The 22,406-nt window shown below is 41.4% G+C and overlaps 1 protein-coding gene across 2 annotated transcripts in view; it reads left to right on the top strand.

Moving 5' to 3' along the window:
* Positions 1-7,685: 7,685 nt before the first annotated feature.
* Positions 7,686-22,406, top strand: part of COG2 (component of oligomeric golgi complex 2) — a 51,558-nt gene continuing 36,837 nt past the window's right edge. Inside the window, exon 1 of one of the 2 annotated variants that reach the window (XM_001148147.6) lies at positions 7,686-7,956. In XM_001148147.6, coding sequence (XP_001148147.2) covers positions 7,885-7,956 — 72 coding nt within the window. In that variant the 5' untranslated portion in view covers positions 7,686-7,884. The remainder of the gene's footprint in view (positions 7,957-22,406) is intronic. The other variant, XM_009441637.3, reaches the window with a different exon arrangement.

Here is a 22,406-nt window from a genome sequence, read left to right as displayed (position 1 = left end):
ATATTTTTTAAAATTATTTATAGGCTGAAAATATTTAATATTTTAAAAATATAACATAGGAAAAGATTGACTTGATTGGAATAAAACTTGCCTGATACAATTTACTTTTTTTTTTTAAATGCTAGCTTTCAGCTATTTTCTTTACTTAACCATACTGAATCTGAAAAACACCTGTTAAAATGCTGATTTGTGTTTCTACCCCCATTGTATCTGGACACTTTTGGTAGTCCCTCAAACCAATTTAGTTTAATTTAAAAGAATCAGTGTCACTAACCCAAAGGGATTCTGCTTTTCTGATTTCAGAGCATGCTAACAGTAACCCAAAGACTCTTTTTCTAATGATACCCTTTGCTCTTAACAAGAAAGAACGGAAGTCCTAAGTGTTGAAGTTTCTGTTAAAAAATTAAGGGAGACCAGTTTTTTGGGGCTAAGTTCCTGCGCTAGGCCTCAATGGACCAGACTAAACTAAAATGGAGTCACTCGTACTGACTGCCATTTAATCAAATTGAAACTTTAAGGAAGGAGATAGATCTCCAAACAGACCAGTTTTTTCCTGAAAACAGGAGATTCCAGTCCACTTGTGTCAGCATCATACGGACATTTCCCCTGCTTTAACCCCTACAAGTCACCTCCCGAAGTAACCTGATGTTAACCAATCAGCTTCTTTTATTCTATTGTTCTGTTTCCTTGTTCTCACCTTACAAACCACCCCCGTTCTGCAATTTCCCAGTGGGACCTCTTGTTCTTTTTTTTTTTTTTTTTTTTTTGAGACTGAGTCTCACTCTGTCACCCAGGCTGGAGCACAGTGGCACAATCTCTGCTCACTGCAACCTCCGCCTCCCAGGTTCAAGTGATTCTCCTGCCTCAGCCTCCCGAGTAGCTGGGATTACAGGTGCCTGCCACCACACCTGGCTAATTTTTGTATTTTTAGTAGAGACAGGGTTTCATCATGTTGGCCAGGCTGGTCATGAACTCCTGACCTCAGGTGATCCGCCCACCTTGGCCTCCCAAAGTGCTGGGATTATAGGCATGAGCCACCGCATCTGGCCTTCTTGTTCTATTTTGTAGGATGGTGGCTGCCCTGATCCATGAATCATAAATAAAAGGAAGTTAGATTTATCACTAATGATATCTGATGCATTCTTGGGCATATCAGTTCTACTACAGAGTGTATATGGAAGGAGAAGATCTGGAAAGGGACTCTCTTATAATGATCTGTGCACAAGATTGTATAGAGAGTTTTCAGGTATCCCCAGGGGAATGGTAGCCAAGTTGGGCAACCAGGGTATAAAGAAGTATTTTACAAGCTATACTGTGAATGACGGCAGGGCAGGAAACTCGGAGGTTGCTGACAGGAGTGGTCCATGAGAAAGTAGGCATTGAGGCCAGGCGCAGTGGCTCACGCCTGTAATCCCAGCACTTTGGGAGGCTGACAAGGGTGGATCACTTGAGGCCAGGAGTTGAAAACCAGCCTGGTCAATATGGTGAAACCCATCTCTACTAAAAATACAAAAATTAGTTGGGCATGGTGGCGCATGCCTGTAATCTCAGCTACTCGGGAGGCTGAGGGAGGAGAATTGCTTGAACAGGTACCCGGGAGGTGGAGGCTGCAGTGAGCAGAGATCCTGCCACTGCACTCCAGCCTGGGCTACAGAGTGAGACTCTGTCTCAAAAAAAAAAAAGAAAGAAAGAAAGAAAGAAAAAAAAAAAGAAAAGAAAAAGCAAAAAGAAAAGAAAGGAGGCATTGAGTTACCTCCCAGAGTGAAGTCCTGGAAAGGGCTGGAGAGAATGAGTCCCAAGCACCCGAGGAGGGAACTGACTGTGTGACAGTGGGGATACTTGCTCCCCTATGACAGTCTCTCACCGCTCTTCTCACTAACTTGGCTTGATCTTTAGTGAACTTTTAGTTTTTATTAGTTTATCGTGCATCTGTTCCTTTACAATGGAAATTCCATGATGAGAGGGACTTTTCTGTATTGTTCATTACTGAATTACCAGTGCTCAGTGTATTGCCTACCATAGAGTAGGTGTTTAATAAATGCGTGTGGAATAAATGATAAAAAATGAAAATACCTGGACACAGATATAGTATAGATGTGATCTGATGGTAAGAACATGTGAGAATTGTTGTGCAATTTGCTTCTGTTTCCCCAACAAAAGGTGACAGAAGGGCATGAGCTAAGACAGAGGGGGCGTTGTGGGGAAGAAGTAGGGGAGAAAGTTGCGGCAAGTCTTGAAGGCATGAACTAGTCATTTTCATTAGAGAGAAAGCAAGCCCGCTGGAGATACAAGGGAGTTCGCAGTCACTGCTGAGTATCCTGCTGGGGCTCAGAAACTGGTGCCCTGACATATGGCACTTTGACACGTTGAACTGGAGAAGCAGCCTCAAGGTCTCTACCACCCCCTCCTCTTCTCTGGCTCCAGTTCTTTGTCTCTCCTAAAGCACAGGATGAAGTTCTTCTCTGAGGTTCCCTAATATACCTGGAAACCAGACCCCCCAAAGAGGAACACAATTGCCCTCCACCCATTCCCTGAAATCTCATTCTGTATCACAGGAAGGAAGACTGAGGAGTACAACCACATCTGGATGGACTTTTCCACAAGACACTGTCTGCCTCTAGGGCTCATCTAAATTCCAAAGAGAATCATTTTCAGGTTACTTTCTGTCTCCTGGGTCCATTCATTTCCCCTGTAAATTATTTCACTCCTACACCCCCATCTCCCCACTTCCCGAAGAAGAGCATACTTAAGCATCAACCAGCTGGCTGTTTTGGAGTTTTCATGTTTTGTATGATTCCAGTGCCCATGTGTGCACATAGTAAATTTCTGATGCTTTTCTCTGTTAACCTGTCTTTTGTTATAGGAGTGTCAGCCTTGACCCTTTATGATGGGGAGGAAGGGGATCATCCCTTTTCTGCCTCTGCACCCATTTGAGGTTTGTGGTTGAGTATTTTAAAGTGCAACTGGTTGGCTCAGTTCTGTGATTGATTTCTAGGTGTTTGGCTTATGCAGCTGGCATTTGGTGGAGCCATTTATCAAGAAACAAAATGAAGGAGGATAAGAAAGCCTTTCAGGAAAGATAATGAATCAATTTTGAACATGCTGAGTTTGAGGCATCAGTGGGACATCAAAGTGAAGTAGTATTATACATGGGTCTAGTGGAGGGGGGAAAGAAGCGCATGGTGAAGATGTGATGGGAGAATTGTGAGTATGTGGACCAGAGCTGAAACCCTAAGGGCACAGCTGAGATGACTGTGGGAGAGGGTAGCATGGAAGAGAAAGGTTAGCAGAACCCCGAGGGGCACTAATGTGAAAGAGTCACATACATTTATCATGCTTGAAGGTCGTGTCTCTCTAAGCAGATTCTGAGCTCTTCAGGGTCAAAGGCTGGGTCTTGAGCTTCATTCTTAGCCCCTGTCATAGTGCTGGCCACACAGAAGACAATTCTAAAATTCACTCTGATTTTATTTCTCTGCACTTTCATTTATGAGGATCCTATCACAGTTTATGATTTGAAATGCTCCTAAGGGATAATTTTTTTTAAATCATAACTTTCATATGAATATAAAAAGAATACTGGTAAAGATTTGAACTCAGTACTTAACAAGAGAACTAGTAAAATGTTATCACCACTTCAAGAGACAATCTAAAGAGCAGACAAATATACAGCCAAGGATGTGCGAATGAACTTCCCTAAGATATGCAAAACTGGCTTTTTCAAAAGGAAACTGAGGCAAGATGGGTCAACTTTACTTTCACAGGATAAAATTTATTTGCATGTTTATAGACAAATGTTACTATTATTTGCATTGCTATCAGTTATGCACAACTTACAGAGTTGTAAAATAGCTTAAAGTCAAGAAAGGCACAGGATACACCATAGAGTCACATCTGGAATGGCATGCTAGACTGACTCTTTTTCCTTTGAAGACAACTGTAACCTTCTTGGTTCATTTCAAAGTCACAATTTCTCCTGTAATGCTAAAAAGGAAAAGATATTATCCCTACCATTTCTATGAGCGGGGTCTATTACAAAACATAGATGGAAGTATATTTGGGTATTACTATAACATTTCCTAGTTGATGAGGGAGACGAGGCTGAATTGGGGACCCCCCCTAACATAATGTCTTCTAATTGGCATGAGAAATGTTCACGAATCAAGCCAAACCACCTCAAATCCACCCTGGAATGAGGCAGAGTTATAAACAAAATATAGAAGATGTTGAAATAGCCCAGTTGGTTCATTGAGCTTTCCAAGTCAGAGTGCAGGTCCTGAAGGTGGTGACTGTCTCCCCTGTCCCCTGCTGCTCCACCCCTACCCCCATGTCTGCCCTCCTCTAGGAAAGCAGGACCGTCTGACTGTATCCTCAGCCTTCAGGTCAAGCACATGATCCGTTTAAAAATGGAAACCCTCCTATCCTTCAGTAGTGAACAAGGGCGGCTCTGGTTGCTTTTGGAAAATTCAGCTGCTTTAGTCCAACAGTTCAGGAGAGGATCAGCATAAGAACTTGGTGATGATTACTAGAGAAAATGCTCCTGTGATTTCCTGAGCATAATATTTCCCCTTGCAATTTTTGAGTGTTCTATAGCAAACCTGCCAAAAATGTGGAGCCTATAAATAGGGGAGAGTGGGAAGAAAAAAATGGGACCTGTCACAATGCCACTGAAAACAGGGAACTAAAAGTTTTCCAGAGATGCAAAGTCAAAGGGGGATTAATATTTACTTAGAAATGAAGTAGCAGGTGCATGCTTTATAAAGAAAAGCCAAGAAAGGATGAAATTAGGGGAGAGACTGAAAAAGATGGAAAAATGTGTCAACTAAAGTCTCATTTTGAAGAAAGTTACAGATCAACAAAGGGGGAAAAAACTCAGGTACAAAGACTCCATATTATGTCTTGCATTGATTAGGCAGGTGCTTTATATGCACTTTTAAATTTTCTCTTCCTGCAAATACTATGAAATAAGTATCACTACCAGAGATGACATTCAAATATTTAACAGCAGACAAATATTTAACAGCACAGACACCAGCCAATCAGAAGCTGGCTAGAGGAGCCCCGCTAAGCCAGGCAGTAACCCTCTAATGGCTGGATCATGAGGCCAAGGTAGGGGTCAGGGCAGCAGATTCTGTACAGAGGCCATTCACCAACCTTTGAGATGTTGCAATACTTACCAAGTAGCACAGCTGAAATACTGTGTGCCAGTTGAACATCAGCTCTGAGTGGAAACCCAGGGCCATGTCCTCTGGGCAGGTGTAGGCTTTCTCTCTTGCGTTTGTCCTCTGTAGATTATGATGCTAGCATTGAAGTCTTTCTTGTTGCGCCTGGCTGTGGTGGTCTGCACCACTATCTGTGTCTCCAAGCCGCAGCCCACTCCATGGGGTCCTGATGGTTCCCTTCTGAATCTTGGGAGGACAGCAGGCAGCAGGGACCCTCAATCGCTGTTGCCACTTAATCCCTTTAGCATCCTCAAGATAAGCCCAGTCTGTACAAATTTAGGTTCATTTTATTTCTAAAGTCCCAGGAACAATGTCAGAAGGAAATTACAGTGAAGAAAGAAAGAGTTCAAGTTCCAGCTTACCTAGACTTCCTGCAGAGCCTCGAAAGAGAAGGCAGGGTTGCAGACATCTTTGTTTCATCTGTCCAGCATCCTCTCCCGTGCCTTGGTACTGGGCTTTGAAGCCAGGCTGCCTGGGTTTGCAACTTGCCACTTATTAACAGTGTGACCTTGGGATAAAGGCCCACCTTTCAGAGCCACTATAGATTGGTTATTAGAATTGTTGGTTTTGTTAGGTGTTATAAAATGTCAGGTTTTTTTTCTTCTTTTGATGTGTAAACTGAGGTATTAGGGGATAGGAAATGATATGGTGTTTAGAATTTGCTTTAAAACATATTCCAATAAAAGGGCTGGACTCAGTGGCTCATGCCTGTAAACCTAGCACTTTGGGAGGCTGAGGCAGGTGGATGATCTGAGGTCGGGGGTTCGAGACCAGCCTGACCAACAGGGAGAAACACCATCTCTACTAAAAGTACAAAATTAGCCAGGCATGGTGGCACATGCCTGTAATCCCAGCTACTCGAGAGGCTGAGGCAGGAGAATCGCTTGAACCTGGGAGGTGGAGTTTGCAGTAAGCAGAGATCATGCCATTGCACTCCAGCATGTGTAACAACAGTGAAACTCCGTCTCAAAAAAAAAAAAAAATATATATATATATATAAAACAACAAAAAAAGAAAGTCTCGACGCGGTGGGTGGGGAGGGGCAGAGGAGACAGGTTGATGATGGTTGAAGCGAGGTGCTAAGTACATAGGGTGGGGTTCTTGTGCTCTCCAGACTTCTGTGTACTTGAAAATTTTCATAACAAGAGAAAACAAAAAATTAAACAGAAAATGAGGTTTTCATTTCCTCCAGCAAAACAAACATAACAGGGACTTAGGATGTACTTTTCCCAATCGCTCCTCTGGCAGAATATTTTGATCCTCCAGCTACCTTCCAGCTCTTATCCTGTTCATCTGTTCTGTAGATACTGGCAGGAAATAGGCTCTTCAACAGGGCCTGCTAGGTCCAGTGCTAGGGAGTAGAGCGTTTTGGATTCTATGCCTACATTTTTTTTTTAAGTGACCAGTTTTCTAGTTGAGATACTTGAAATACAAAGTCTCATGGTGAGGTCTTACCCTCTGCTGTCCCATTCCTTTTTACGGGCCATCATGGCATTAATCTTATCTCCAAGGAGAAAAATTGGGAGGAGAGGCCTAGATTCCTCAACAGAAGCGGGAAGGAAAGGTTTGCAGAATGAAGAGTGTGAAGTGAGGTTTGTGGTTTGAATCATCCGAATGTCAAGGAGAAAAGAAGAAAAATGAATCATCATCATTTGACCACGGTATTTACAGCTAGCGGAAGGGACAAGAGGAGAAAAAAGCAAGGGAGGAGAAAAAGGAAGAACGTTTCAGAATAAAATTGGGGTGGGTGGGGGGAGGAGGAGGAAGACAGTCTGAGAAATTGGTTTGGTTGCACCAGTACTGGCCACAACACAAAAATTTGTCCATTCCTGGTTGAAATTAAAAATAAATGTGCATGCACATGTATTTGTCTGCTGTGTTTAATCAGATAGCGAGGCACTCCTTTAAGCACCTTGAAGACCCAAAGTTGCGCTCAGAGGCTGCTCACCTGGAACGGAGACCGAGGTTGAGCAGGGAGCTACTCAGAGGACCCAAAGCCGCCTAGCTGACCACCTTCTTCCCTATGAGTTCCCAGTAACGGAGCCCAGTGGAGGAGACGCTACACTTCTCTGTGGGGACAGAGGCTAAGGGCGGGGGTCTCCATAGAGGCGTTAGCGCCCATCAGCAGCAGTGACCGCGCACAGGGAGGTGAAGAATGCGACCACAGTGATACGTCCAACCTGGAAAAAGGGCCTGAGAACCAAAGGGCCAACTTCTGGCCATGCATAACGAAGCAGAGCAGTCTCAGGGTAGAAGGCACTGGAAAAGCGTTGCAGGACAATTTTTCCCAGTAGAAACGGTGGGGGTGGGAGGGAGACCCGCTCACCCCTTTTGACCCACCCCTGCAGCTCAGCCACGCCTCCTAGGAAGGTGGGCAGCCTTGCAGGAGCCCGCGCGAGGCTGCAGTACCGCCCTCCGCCGCATGAGGGCAGCACGGCCTACCCGCGCAGCAGCGGCGGCCCCCGCGCCCCTCTTGGCCAGAGCCAGGCGCAGGCCGGCTTGCGGTGCCGTCGTTCATTGGTCGCGGCGCGGGAGCTGCCATGTTGGCGGAAGCGGACCCCGTGTGCCGTAGAAACTGGCGGTGGCCGCGGCCGCCGAGTCCGTCTGCGCAGCCTCCTGCGTTTTCTCGCTTGGATCTTGGCACTGAGAGGTGGTGGCCGGCGGGATGGAGAAAAGTAGGATGAACCTGCCCAAGGGGCCGGACACGCTCTGCTTCGACAAGGACGAGTTCATGAAGGTGCGCGCGGCGTCCGCTCCCCGGAGCCGGGCCATGGGGATGCCTCTGCCCTGTGCCCTCTGTGGCCGTCTCTTCGGTCGGCTGCTCCTGCCTGCGCACGCTCAGTGTCAGGTCCTCCGCCGAGACCTCGCTGCACTTCGCAATGAGTCTTTTGGCGTCAGGTTTGGCGGGTGCAGCCTGGAGAAAGCACTTCTGTAAAATCGTGCATGTTACATGGAAAGGCCTGAAAGTTCTGGGCAAGTGGTTTTGAGCTGCATGTCAAAGCAACTGTTACCCGTTCCTGCTACCATGCAGTGCAGTCAGATTGCCAGTCCCCTTGTCGGAAAGAAGCTTGTTGACCGGGGCCTTGGAGCTCATTAAGTGTGTGTTGAATAAATCTCCAAGCCCACGTACTTTCCTAGGGACTCGGGTCGGAAAGAAAAAGAACTTAATCTGAAGTTTTGCTTAACATTCAGCTAAAGCTTCCAGAATGGGATATTTAGAAGCTTAGAACATTCTTACCGACTATTGCAGTACGACAAAGCAAACCATTACTCTTTAAAGAAGTTGCTCTACTTCTTTTTACATGATGCATTTGAAGAAGTTGGTAGTTGTAGGTCATAAACTTAGAGAAAAGAAATATAAACTGAAAACACTTCACTGATGATAAAGTTCATCAGGTACAGCCTTGAAAATGGCCAGGCTTTGAGTGAGAGCTAGGAGGAGCTTTGCTCCTACTTGGTGCATCCCTCTGGGTCTGCACTTAAACTATTCAAAAAATGTTTATATTTAATTTCCTGAGGACTAGGATTTTTGACACCTTTTTGTAGCTGCTTTCAGTGTTAAAAAGCGAAAAGTTTTAGCTTGTTAGTAGACATCTACAATTTTGAGCAAGTGAGTTGAAATCTTACTCTGCCTTTCTTGGTGACATAATGTTTTCTATTTTTCTAGATTAATTAGCCTATCTCTTTTTGATAATATTTGCATTCAGATTACATCTCCAAAGCTGTTTTTTTTTTTAAAGTATATCTGTATCTTCTTCAGTGTGACCATATCATTTGTCGTATGTAGGACTTATCTATACCCAGGAATAATGTACCTTATTCTTGTAAGTGATATGCCTATTAGACCACTGTACTAAAAGGTGTAACTTCATTAGGATGTCTCAAAGAATGTACAGAATCAACTCATTGATCCAGAAACCCTTCATTTTGCCTACTGGCTAAGAGTTACCCTGAAATGAGAGTAGAAAGAAACAGCTAAGGGTACATGCTGGGGAGAGGTGCCCTGGAAGAGGAAAGGCCATACACGGAGATCAGGGGCCTTGTTGACGTCAAGAATCTCAGAGTACAGAATAATCTCAATTTGTCCATCTCTTGACTTCTTAAGGCTCAACACCAGCATCTTCTCTGACTCACTAGCCCCACCACCTTTCCCACTCTGAGTTGACAGAATGCCTTTGGTAAATGCAGCTTCAGGAAGTGAAATCACAGAAATACAAGTTCTAAAATAGAACTTAGCGTGCAAACTGGGGTGGTGGCTGGAATGCCAGCAATTGCATATTTCGTGGCTCTGTGAATATGCCGTACATTTTGTAGTGCTTATAAAAGTGACAACATACATAGAAAAAAATACATAGAACAGCTGTTCTGTGTAAAATGTTGTTGATTTTTTAGGTGGAGCTTGAAGATAAAGGTTATTTGCAATTTGTGTTGCCTTAAACATATAAAACTATATATAAGTTGCACTTCCATGGCAGAAAGGATGGTTGGAACACTTGTCCAGGCTATATTTCTATGTTTGTGTCTCATTCAGCACATTTTGTAATTGGATAGGTTTTGTACGTGTGAGAAGGTTGGGATATGACATTTGCATTGGGAGATTTGAGATTGCTTGAAAATCCAGATTTAAAGTTGCTTGAAATCCACTCTCTTCTGGTATTACCTCTCTTCTGGTATTACGTCTCTTCTGGTGTTGGTGGGAAACTGTGTTTAGGTTGCCATAGATTATGAGGGCATGCTAGTGCAGTGGTAGCAATTGTTCAGTCAGTGGGCATTCCATGATCACCTGCTGTGTGCAGGTTTCAATGGGCCTTGTATACTGTACTGACGGATTTGCACTTGATTTAGTATTCATTGTGGAGTTACAGTCAGGTTAAAAGCAGGAAATGACATGATCATATATGTTGCAATTGGAACTGACTGGTGGCGGGAGGCTACTTAAAAAGTTATTTCAGTGGTTTTTATGAGATCTGAGAAATACAGGAGGGGATAGTTTGTGAAAAATATTATGTAAATGATCAAAAAGCAGGAGTGGCAGATGAACGAATCACTTGAGGGGTCAAAGGTGGTAGTGGCATGATACTGTTGACTTTGTCAGCTTAATAAAGTATACACACTGAGCAACATAGTGAGAATGCATTTCTACAAAATATTAAAAAATTAGCCAGGTGTGGTGGCACATACCTGTAGTCCCAGCTACTTGGGAGGCTGAGGTGGGAGGATTACCTGAGCCTGTGGAGGTCAAGGCTGCAGTGAGCCAGGATTGCAGCACTGCACCTCAGCCTGGGCAACAGAAAGAGACCCTGTCAAAAAAAAGAAAAAAAGAAAAAGTACAAACACTCTTAGAGAGGGTTGACAATCAGTAGATGAATTAGGATGTAAGATACTGGTAGTAGGAGAGAGGTGGTAGGCTAACAGGGATAACTTAAACCCCCTTACCTAGGTATGCTGTGGAAATCACATCCTTCTGTCTCACGTATGACTTCATCTGTTTTACAGAAAAAATAGAGGCCATCAAGCGGTAGCTCCTTCATCTTGCTGACAACAACCTCGTTCTTGCATTTGTACCTGTTCTCACTCCCATCATTAACCTGTTGTGTAGGGCAGTGGTCCCCAACCTTTTTGACACTTTTGGAAGACAATTTTTCCATGGACCAGGAGTGCAGGGGATGGTTTTGGGATGATTCAAGCACATTACATTTATTGTACACTTTATTTCTATAATTATTACATTGTAATACATAATGAAATAGTTATAAAATTCACCGTAATGTAGAATCAGTGGGAGCTCTGAGCTTGTTTTCTTGCAACTAGACAGTCCTGTCTGGGGGTGATGGGAGACAGTGACAGATCATTCGGCATTAGGTTTTCATAAGGAGTGCCTAACCTAGATCCCTTGCATGTGCAGTTCACAGGAGGGTCCATGCTCCTATGAGAATCTAGTGCCGCCACTGATCTGACAGGATGCGGAGCTCCAATACAGAGTGGCTGTGAATACAGGCTGCGCTCCTCCTGCTGGGCCACCCGGTTCCCCACAGGTAGTTGGGGACACTGGTGTAGGGGTCTTTCCTTCCTCCTGAGGTCTGCCTCCCATGCCTGGATCCGGTGCCCTCTCCCTTCCCAGGACCCTGTTATTCCCACCCTCTCCACACTTCTTCCCATTGGCTTTCAGACACACTCCTATTTTAGTTTCTTCTGCTGGACCCTCCAACCTCCAGTTAAAGCCCATCGCTCTCTTCCATCTCACAGCCAAATGCTCACAGCCAAATGTTGTCTTTACTTTCTCTCCCTTCACTCTTAAATTCACTTCACTCTGGTTTCTGGCCCCATCATTCCACTAAAGACTTCTCACCAAAGTTAACTAGATAGAAGTCGATCCACCAGACCTTTTCTGCCTCCTTCCCTGACCTCAGTAGATCAAATGCTCCCTTCATTTGCTTTCTGAAATCTGGTGCTTTCTGGTTATCTTTTGGCCTCTCTGGTCTGCTTGTCTCTTTTGCATAATCATTCTCCTCCTAGCCATTAATTGGTGGGTTATGGACTCAGCCACGTGTCTGTTCCTTTTCACATGCTGTGCACTTTCCGCAGGTGACCCACTTCATGCAGCTTCAATGACCACGTTTAGACAGGTGAAAGGTTCATACTTCTGGCCCAAATACCTTCTTATCTGCAACCTCATGTGCACAGCGCCTTGACATCTCTTCTTGGCTATCTCTGTGGTACCTCAAACTTGGCATATTTAAAACTGAATTTGTTGGGGGAAGATGAAAAAAACCAACCTTCTCTCAAACTTGGCTCTCTTCTGGTATTACCTATCTCAGGTAATACTAGACCTGAGGTAATCCATCCATCTGGTTGTGAGTCAGATGTTATCAAGGAGTCATCCTTCATAACACCTCTCTCCTTCGCATTCTTGAAATCCAACCTGTTACTAAGCCTTAGGATTTCACTTCCCAAATATCTCTGAAATTTGTCTACTTCTCTCCATCTCCTCTTTTCCCACTTTCTGACTCATCGTTATCTCTGGCCATCATAATCTAGTGGCTTCTTACTATAGTCCCCTGGCATCCATTCTTGCCTTTTTCTAGTCCATGTTCTACATCACAGGCAGGGTGCCCTTTTCAAAATGCATCTCGGTGCTTGTATGTAACAGGTGCTTGTACGTAATCAGACTGCCACCTGTGTACACCATGAAAACATGAGAAAGCATTTTCCGGAACACTTGGAAGTATTCCAGAGCAGCTTATTGCACTGATGGACAGTTTCTATTGATTAGTAGCTATCTTGGTTATCTGATTGAAAAAACATAGCGTGTATAGAGTTGGGTACTATCTGTGGTTTCAGGCATTGACTGGGGGTCTTGGAATGTATCTCCCTCAGATAAGGGGACCCCTTACTGTAGTTCTGAGGCTCATCTGTATTCTAAGTGTGTGAATAGGGAATATTGAAACAGGAGGTGTGTCCAAGAGAATAATGCCTGGCTGATTGAATAGCAGTGACCTGGAGATGTGGGCCCCAGTTTCAGCTCTGCTGACCACTCATGTGTGATTTTGTGCAAATCGCTGGCCTCTGCGGGCTTCAGTTTCCTCATTTATGTCATGGGGTGATGCTTATCTCAATACTCTTTGCAGTGTTTCTGGCTCTTGTCGTTTTATGTTTCTGTGAATAAAGAAACTTACATTTGCCCCTCAGTATCCGCAGAGGATTGATTCCAGGACACCTCCCACCCCTTCACAGATAGCAAAATCTGCAAATGCTCAAGACCTTCTTGTAAATGGTGTAGTATTTGCATATAACCTACTTACATCCTCTGGAATACTTTAAATCACCTCTAGGTTACTTATACTACCTAATACAGTGAAATTGTTGTTATACTGTATTTTTATTTGCATTACTTTTTATTTTTTTAATTATTTTTTTAAAGAATCTTTTCAGTTAATGACTGGTTGAATTAGAGGGTGTGGAATGCTCGGATACAGAGGGACAACTGTAGTAGATTCTTCCAGTTTGCAGATAAAGAAACTGAGGTCCAGAGATGTTGTGACTTCTCCCAGAGTCACACAGCTAACTGGGGCAACCCAGGGCCCTTATCTCATGACTCCCAGGCTTCAGTACTGGAAAAATAATCGTGTCATGCTTTCCTTTCTAGATGGTAGGAACTTTGGAATGTGTGATTTTGAATACTGAGAACAGCCCAAAAATGTCACATAGTCCCTATGCTAAAGCACATGCATTTTATCAGTAGGGACAAGATTGAGGGCCATCACTTATTTAAAACAAATTGTAACCCATCTAGTGATCTGGACTCTTGGCCTGTAGATGAGATACAGGAAAGCGGATGTAAGTGTGAAGGCAACAGCCCAGTGTTGCTGAGTGCCGGGCACAGCATGTGCCATCATTTCACAGCAACTAAAATGCTGACCTTACAGGTTCATGGTTTCATTTTTGGTCTTCATGAAAAGCTTGAATTCTCTTTGGCTTCAGTTTGCAACAGAAATAAAGAATATATTTGAGACTGATTGTCACAGAATTTTCTAATTACCCACATGTGGAGGGATTTCCTAATGTGAAATACTTTTCTTGATGGTATGAGATCAGTACCATTGGACATACACAGTTTATTCAGTTGGCCTTTGGTAAAAAGAAGTTCTTTGGTATGCAAAAATTTTCCAAGTCACTTCTTGCAATATTATAAAATGTATTACTTGAATAAAATGTTGAACTCTTGGTCCCTTGAGTTTTTATTACTTGGGATATTTCTTTGTTCAAAGTTAGATAAGCATCATGTAAATAGATCTTTGTTGTTCAGTCATACAGCATTTAACATCAAATTTCTTTGAGGATTTAACTAACCAAATTAATCACAAAATGGGGCTTGGGCTTTCTCAGGTGTCCCTAATACACCCACAGCAGTAAGCACTTCAGAATGAGATCATTCTGCTTAAGAGCTCAAGAAATTAAGTTGAGAAAGTAAGCTAGAAGACCACATAGATTGTCATTAGTGTTAAACTGGGGTAAAAAGGAGAGAGAAAGAGAAGAAATCAGCTGGGACAGAGCACAAATATTTGTTAAATGGAAGTGACAGGTTATAGGTTTTCTTTGCCTTCTCGTAAATACATCACACACAGATACGGTATTGAACAGAGGATTTAGACATAAAATTGATTAATCCATTTAAACATAATAAGTTATTTAGAACTTAAGTGCTACTATTTCATAAAACTTCTAAGATCATCTGTCCACAGATGCTGGAAAGCACTTTAGCATACATTTTTAATTTCTCAAGCTTCAGTAATTTGGTAACCAAATAAAGGTTTAGAATGAGCCTTGGAAGACACGAGTTCCAGACTAACTGGGTCATGTGTCAGTGGAGCCACCCTGCACTGGGGACAGCACTAGGTTTGAGGGCAGGGGCTGGAGGGAAGAGCTCCAGGGACGTTTTTGCCCATAGCTTGCTGTTGTGAGGAAGGGTTCCCTTCCCACAGTCTTTCCCATGGCTGTTGCCTTCATGACATTCAGATCTCAGCTCAGATACCACTTTGTAAGGGTCTTCTATCCCCTTTTCATCACTCGCTTTCATAGGGTTCCATTTTATTTTCTTTGTAGCACTTACTGCTATTCATAATGTTTGTTTACATGTTTATTTTCTCATTTCCCCATTAGAATATATGCTCCTTGAGAACAGGAGTATTGTCTTTGCTTTTCATTGCTGTGCCCCTGTAATTACAGCAGTGATTATTTATTTATTGGGTATCTCATTGTGGTTTTTCTTTTGTTACTTATTTATTTTATTTTAGATTCAGGAGGTACATGTACAGGTTTATTATGTGGTTATAGTGTGTAATGGTGAGGTTTGTGCTTCTAGTGTATTCATCACCCAGATAGTGAATGTTGTACCCAATAGATAATTTTTCAGCCCTCATCTTCCTCCAGCACTTCCCCTTTCAAGTCCCCAGTGTCTATTAATTCCATCTTTATGTCCACATGTACCCATCATTTATGTCCCACTTAGAAGGGAGATGATGTGGTATTTGACTTTCTGTTTCGGAGTTAGTTCATTTAGGATAATGACCTCCAGCTCCATTCATGTTGCTGCAAAAGACATGATTTCATCTTTTTATGGCTGCATAGTATTCTGTGGTATAAATGCACCACATTTTCTTTATCCAATCCTCCATTGATAGACACGTTGATTCCATGACTTTGCTATTGTGAATAGGGCTTCAATAAACATAGGAGTGCAGGTGTCTTTTTTTATATAATGAGTTCCTTTGGGCAGATGTTCCGTATTAGGATTACTAGGTCAAATGGTAGTTCTATTTTTAGTTCTTTGAGAAGTCTCCATACTGTTTTCCATAGAACCTGTACTAATTTACATTCTCACCAACAGTGTATAAGCATTCCTTTTTCTCACATCCAGTGTTGTTTTTTGACTTTTTAATAAAAGCTGTTCTGATTGGTGTTAGATGGTATCTCATTGTGATTTTAATTTGCATTTCTCTGATGATTATTTATGTTGGACATTTTTTCATATGTTTGTTGGATGCTTGTGTGTCTTCTTTTGAGAAATGTCTGTTCATGTCTTTTGCCCACTTTTTAATGGGGTTACTTGTTTTTTTCTTGTTGATTTAAGTTCCTTGTAGACTCTGGATATTAGTCTTTTGTTGCATGTATAATTTCCAAATGTTTTCTCCCATTCTGTAGATTGCCTGTTTACACTGCTATTTCTTTTGCTCTGCAGAGCTTTTTGGTTTAACGAAGTCTCATTTGTCTATTTTTGTTTTTGTTTCATCTGCTTTGAGGTCTTAGTCATAAATCCTTTGCCTAGGCCAATGTCCAGAAGAATTTTTCCTAGGTTTTCTTCTAGGATTTTTATAGTTTCAGGTCTTACATTTAAGTTTTAATCCATCTTGACTTAATTTTTATATATGGTGAGAAATAGGGGTCCAGTTTCATTTCTCTGCACGTAGTGAATATTTAATGTTTATCGAATATGCAAGGGCATTTATTCTTATCTGTTGGCCCTTTGTCTTAAAGAATGGTTTGAAACACACAGACATACAGGAGCTTATACTAATCTTTTATGACTTTCCACTTATAGTTTATTTAGTCCACAGTTTAGCACATAATATTTTGTATTGGTGTTTATCTCAATGAGACTGAACATGTTTTGAGTGCAGAGATCATGTCTTCAGCTTGGTGTTGCCTCTTGGTAGTACCTCCCATCATTGTGAATACAGAATGATGATGTCTGGGGGATTTGGGTTCTGTCCCCACTGCAGTAGCCAATGATTTGATAGTTTTCTATATTTGGGGAACATTTTACTTTTTGACGTTCAGCATGGGGCAGCTTGGAGAATTTTGCTCTTCTGTTAAAAGTTCTATGAAATTTTCTCAGTGTTAAGGATATTGATATTTGGGTCTCAGGTGAGCTTTAAATGATTACTTCCCCAGTTCTCTTGTGTTAGTCATTGTTTGCCATCCTTGGGTGCAACTAGTTATTAAAGCAGCTAAACTTTTAAACTTTATTTGGTTTTAAATTTGATTGTCACTGCTATTCTAGTTAATGGTTCTTACGTTTTCCACAGCTGGTTTGTTTTGCTGTCTTATTATCCTGTATTTGATTTGTGTTTGGGGCATTTGTACTTTACCTGGGTTTAAGTCAGAAATATCTCTGAGTATAAAGAGAAATGATTTTTCTTTTAATTTCTGGGCTTTCAGACCATAATTCTTGACTTCTTCCAGCTTTTCAGACACAGGCATATATATATTTTAACAAGAAAAATGTCTACTTTTAAAAATATTGCTTTTTAACTAAAACAGCTTATTTTCAAAAAGTGGGTGCTATTCCATTCAGGAAAAAAAAGTTTATCTACCTTAGTATTTTTTAATTAATAGACTTCTTTGGAGCAGTTTTAGTTTTATAGAAGAATTGAGCAGAAAGCACAGAGGCCCCATCTATCCCCTCCTGCCTCCCCCTTCACAGTTTCTCCTAGTAATATCTTGCATTAGTATGGTACCTTTGTTACAATTGATGAACCAATATTGAGGCATTATTTTTAACTGAAGTGCCATAGTTTTTATTAGAGTTCATTCTTTGTGTTCTACATTCAGTGGGTTTTAATAAGTACATAGTGTCATGTGTCCACTATTACAGTATCATACAGAACAGTTTCACTGCTTTACAAATCCCTTGTGCTCTGCCTGTCCATTCTTTCCCCTCTCCCGGCACCTTCAGCACCTCCAGGACCCTCCCATCCCTAACCCCAGGCAACTACGGATCTCTTTAGTCTCCATAGTTTTGCTATTTCCTGAATATCATGTATGCAGCAGGAATCATACAGTATATATAGCCTTTTCAGATTGACTTCTTTCACTTAGAAATATACATTTAAGATTCCTCCATGTCTTTGTGGCTTGATACAGCTCATCTTTTTAAATTGCTGAGTAATGTTCCATGTATGGATATACCACAGTTTGTTCATCTATTTACCTATTGAAAGAAATCATATTTGCTTCCAAGTTTTGGCAGTTAGAATAAGGCTGCTATAAACATTCACATGCAGGTTTTTGTATGGACATACATTTTCAACCCATTTGGCTAAATACGGAGCACAATTGGCAAGACTCTGTTTAGTTTTGTAAGAAACTGCCAACCTGTCTTCCAAAGTGACTTCCATTTTGCATTCTTACCAGGAATGAATGAGAGTTCCTACTGCTCCATAACTTCAGAAGCATTTGGTATTGTCAGTGTTTTGGATTTTAGTCATTCTCTTCATTGGTGTCTTGTTTTAATTTGCAGTTCCCTAATAATAACTCATGTTGAGCATTTTTTCAGATCTTTTGCTCATTTTAAAATTAGGTTTGATTTCATACTGCTTGCCCACCCCAGCTTTATTTAGGTATGATTGTCAAATAAAAATTGTATGACAAATAAAAATTATATACAGTGTGATGATTTGGTAATGTGTATACATTGTGAAATAATTACCATAATCAAGGTAATGTATTCATCACCTCACATAGTTAACCCCCTCTTTTTATAGTGAGAACACTTAAGATCTACTCTCTTAGCACATTTCAAGAATACAGTATATTATTAACTATAGTCATCATGCTATACATTAGAACTCCAGAATTTATTTGTCTTATAACTGAAAGTTTATATCATTTGACATTACTCCCAACGCCAATCCCCATTCTCCAGCACCTAGTAACCACCACTCTACTTTTTGTTTCAATGAATTTGACTTTATTTTTCATTTTTTGTTTTTTTTTTTTTTGGGAGACAGAGTCTTGCTCTGTTGCCCAGGGAGGAGTGCAGTGGCACCATCTTGGCTCACTGCAACCTCTGCCTCCAGGCCTCAAGCAATTCTCATGGCTCAGCCTCCCGAGTAACTGGGAGTACGGGCACATGCCACCACGCCGGGCTAATTTTTGTATTTTTAGTAGAGACAGGGTTTCGCCGTGTTGGCCAGGCTGGTCTTGAACTCCCAACCTCAAGTGAACCACCCACCTCAGCCTCTCAAAGCGCTGGCATTACAGACGTGAGCCACTGCGCCCAGCCAGAGTTTGATTCTACTAAAGAATCAAATTTTACTAGCCAGAATTGATTCTACTAAAGAATCAAATTCTACTAGGCAGAATTGATTCTACTAAAGAATCAATTCTACTAGCCAGAGTGTTTAGATTCTACTAAAACACTCCATATTAGTGAGTGTCTAATGTTGTGCTGCTAAAACAGAATACTTGGGACTGGATAATTTATGAACTGTAGAAGTTTATGTGGCTCACAGTTTTGGAGGTTGGGAAGTTCAAGATCAAGAGGCCGCATCTGGTGGAGGCTTTCTTGCTGTGTCAAAATAGGGTATAGGGCATCATGTGGCAGAAGTTGGATGGCAGGAGCATACAAGAGCAAGAGAGGGATGAACTCACTTTTATAACCCTCTCTCAAAAATGAATCCACTAGCATGGTAACAGCATGAATACATTCATGAGGACAAAGCCCTCATGACCACTTCTTAAAGGTCTCCTCTCAACTCTTGTATTGGAGATTAAATTTTCTTGTATGTTTAAGTTATTTGTAGACTCTGGATATTAGCCCTTTGTCAGGTGGACAGATTGCAAAAATTTTCTCCCATTCTGTAGGTTGCCTGTTCACTCTGATGATAGTTTCTTTTGCTGTGCAGAAGCTCTTTAGTTTAATTAGATTGCGTTTGTCAATTTTGGCTTTTGTTGCCATTGCTTTTGGTGTTTTAGACATGAAGTCTGCCCTGCCTATGTCCTGAATGGTATTGTCTAGGTTTTCTAATAGGATTTTTATGGTTTTAGGTCTTACATTTAAGTCTTTAATCCATCTTGAGTTGATTTTTGTACAAGGTGTAACGAAGGGATCCAGTTTCAGTTTTCTGCATATGGCTAGCCAGTTTTCCCAACACCATTTATTAAATAGGGAATCTTTTCCCCATTGTTTGTGTCAGGTTTGTCAAAGATCAGATGGTTGTAGATGTGTGGTGTTATTTCTGAGGCCTCTGTTCTGTTCCAATGGTCTATATATCTGTTTTCATACCAGTACCATACTGTTTTGGTTACTGTAGCCTTGTAGTATAGTTTGAAGTCAGGTAGTGTGATGCCTCCAGCTTTGTTCCTTTTGCTTAGGATTGTCTTGGCTATGCAGGCTCTTCTTTGAGAAGAGATTTTTCCAATTCTGTGAAAAAAGTCAATGGTAGCTTGATGGCGATAGCACTGAATCTGTAAATTACTTTGGGCAGTATGGCAATTTTCATGATATTGATTCTTCGTGTCCATGAGCATGGAATGTTTTTCCATTTATTTGTGTCCTCTCTTATTTCCTTGAGCAGCGGTTTGTAGTTCTCCTTGAAGAGGTCCTTCACATCCCTTGTAAGTCGTATTCCTAGGTATTTTATTATCTTAGTAGCAATTGTGAATGGGAGTTCACTCATGATTTCGCTCTCTGTTTGTCTGTTATTGGTGTATAGGAATGCTTGTGATTTTTGCACATTGATTTTGTATCCTGAGACTTTGCTGAAGTTGCTTATCAGCTTAAGGAGATTTTGGGCTGAGATGATAGGGTTTTCTAAATATACAATCATGTCATCTGCAAACAGAGACAATTTGACTTCCTCTCTTCCTATTTGAATACCCTTTATTTCTTTCTCTTGCCTGATTGCCCTGGCCAGAACATCCAATATTATGTTGAATAGAAGTGGTGAGAAGAGGGCATCCCTGTCTTGTGCCAGTTTTCAAAGGGAATGCTTCCAGTTTTTGCCCATTCAGTATGATATTGGCTGTGGGTTTGTCATAAACAGCTCTCATTATTTTGAGATACGTTCCATCACTACCTAGTTTATTGAGAGTTTTTAGCATGAAGGGGTGTTGAATTTTGACAAAGGCCTTTTCTGCATCTATTGAGTTAATCTTGTGGTTTTTGTCATTAGTTCTGTTTATGTGATGGATTACGTTTATTGATTTGCGTGTGTTGAACCAGCCTTGCGTTCCAGGGATGAAGCCAACTTGATTGTGGTGGATAAGCTTTTTCATGTGCTGCTGGATTTGGTTTGCCAGTATTTTATTGAGGATTTTTGCATTGATGTTCATCAGAAATATTGGCCTGAAATTTTCTTTTTTTATTGTGTCTTTGCCAGGTTTTGATATCAGGATGATGCTGGCCTCATAAAATGAATTAGGGAAGATTCCTTCTTTTTCTATTGTTTGGAATAGTTTCAGAAGGAATGGTACCAGCTCCTCTTTGTACCTCTGGTAGAATTCAGCTGTGAATCTGTCTGGTCCTGGACTTTTTTTGGTTGGTAGGCTATTAATTGCTGCCTCAATTTCAGAACTTGTTATTGGTCTATTCAGGGATTCAACTTCTTCTTGGTTTGGCCTTGGGAGGGTGTATGTGTCCAGGAATTTATCCATTTCTTCTAGATTTTCTAGTTTATTCATCTAGAGGTGTTTATAGTATTCTCTGATGGTAGTCTGTATGTCTGTGGGATCAGGGGTGATATCCCTTTATCATTTTTTATTGCATCTATTTGATTCTTCTTGCTTTTCTTCTTTATTAGTCTGGCTAGAGGTCTATTTTGTTGATCTTTTCAAAAAACCAGCTCCTGGTTTCATTGGTTCATTGATTTTTTGAAGGGTTTTTCGTGTCTCTATCTCCTTCAGTTCTGCTCTGATCTTAGTTATTTCTCGTCTTCTGCTAGCTTTTGAATTTGTTTGCTGTTGCTTCTCCAGTTCTTTTAATTTTGATGTTAGGGTGTCAGTTTTAGATCTTTCCTCCTTTCACTTGTGGGCATTTAGTGCTATAAAATTCCCTCTACACACTCCTTTACATGTGTCCCAGAGATTCTGGTACGTTGTGTCTTCGTTCTCGTTGGTTTCAAAGAACATCTTTGTTTCTGCCTTCATTTCATTATTTACCCAGTAGTCATTCAGGAGCAGGTTGTTCAGTTTCCATGTAGTTGTGCGGTTTTGAGTGAGTTTCTTAATCCTAAGTTCTAATTTGATTGCACTGTGGTTTGTGAGTCTGTTACGATTTTCATTCTTTTGCATTTGCTGAGGAATGTTTTACTTGCAATTATGTGGCCAATTTTAGAATAAGTGCGATGCAGTGCTGAGAAGAATGTATATTCTGTTGATTTGGGGTGGAGAGTTCTGTAGATGTCTATTAGGTCCTCTTGGTCCAGAACTGAGTTCAAGTCCTGAATATCCTTGTTAATTTTCTGTCTTGTTGATCTGTCTAATACTGACAGTGGGGTGTTCAAATCTCCCACTATTATTGTGTGGGAGTCTAAGTCTCTTTGTAGGTCTCTAAGAACTTGCTTTATGGATCTGGGTGCTCCTGTATTGGGTGCATATATATTTAGGATAATTAGCTCTTGTTGCACTGATCCCTTTACCATTATGTAATGCCCTTCTTTGTTTTGATCTTTGTTGGTTTAAAGTCTGTGTTATCAGAGATTAGGATTGCAACTCCTGCTTCTTTTTGCTTTCCATTTGCTTGGTAAATATTCCTCCATCCCTTTATTTTGAACCTATGTGTGTCTTTGCACGTGAGATGGGTCTCCTAAATACAGCACACTGATGGGTCTTGACTCTATCCAATTTGCCAGTCTGGGTCTTTTAATTGGGGCATTTAGTCTGTTTACACTTAAGGTTAATATTGTT

This window comes from Pan troglodytes, chromosome 1 (genome assembly GCF_028858775.2).
Source record: "Pan troglodytes isolate AG18354 chromosome 1, NHGRI_mPanTro3-v2.0_pri, whole genome shotgun sequence".
Classification (NCBI taxonomy): Eukaryota; Metazoa; Chordata; class Mammalia; order Primates; family Hominidae; genus Pan; species Pan troglodytes.
The sequence above is the reverse complement of the archived record's forward strand: the minus strand, read 5'-3'. Positions and strand labels throughout refer to the sequence as shown.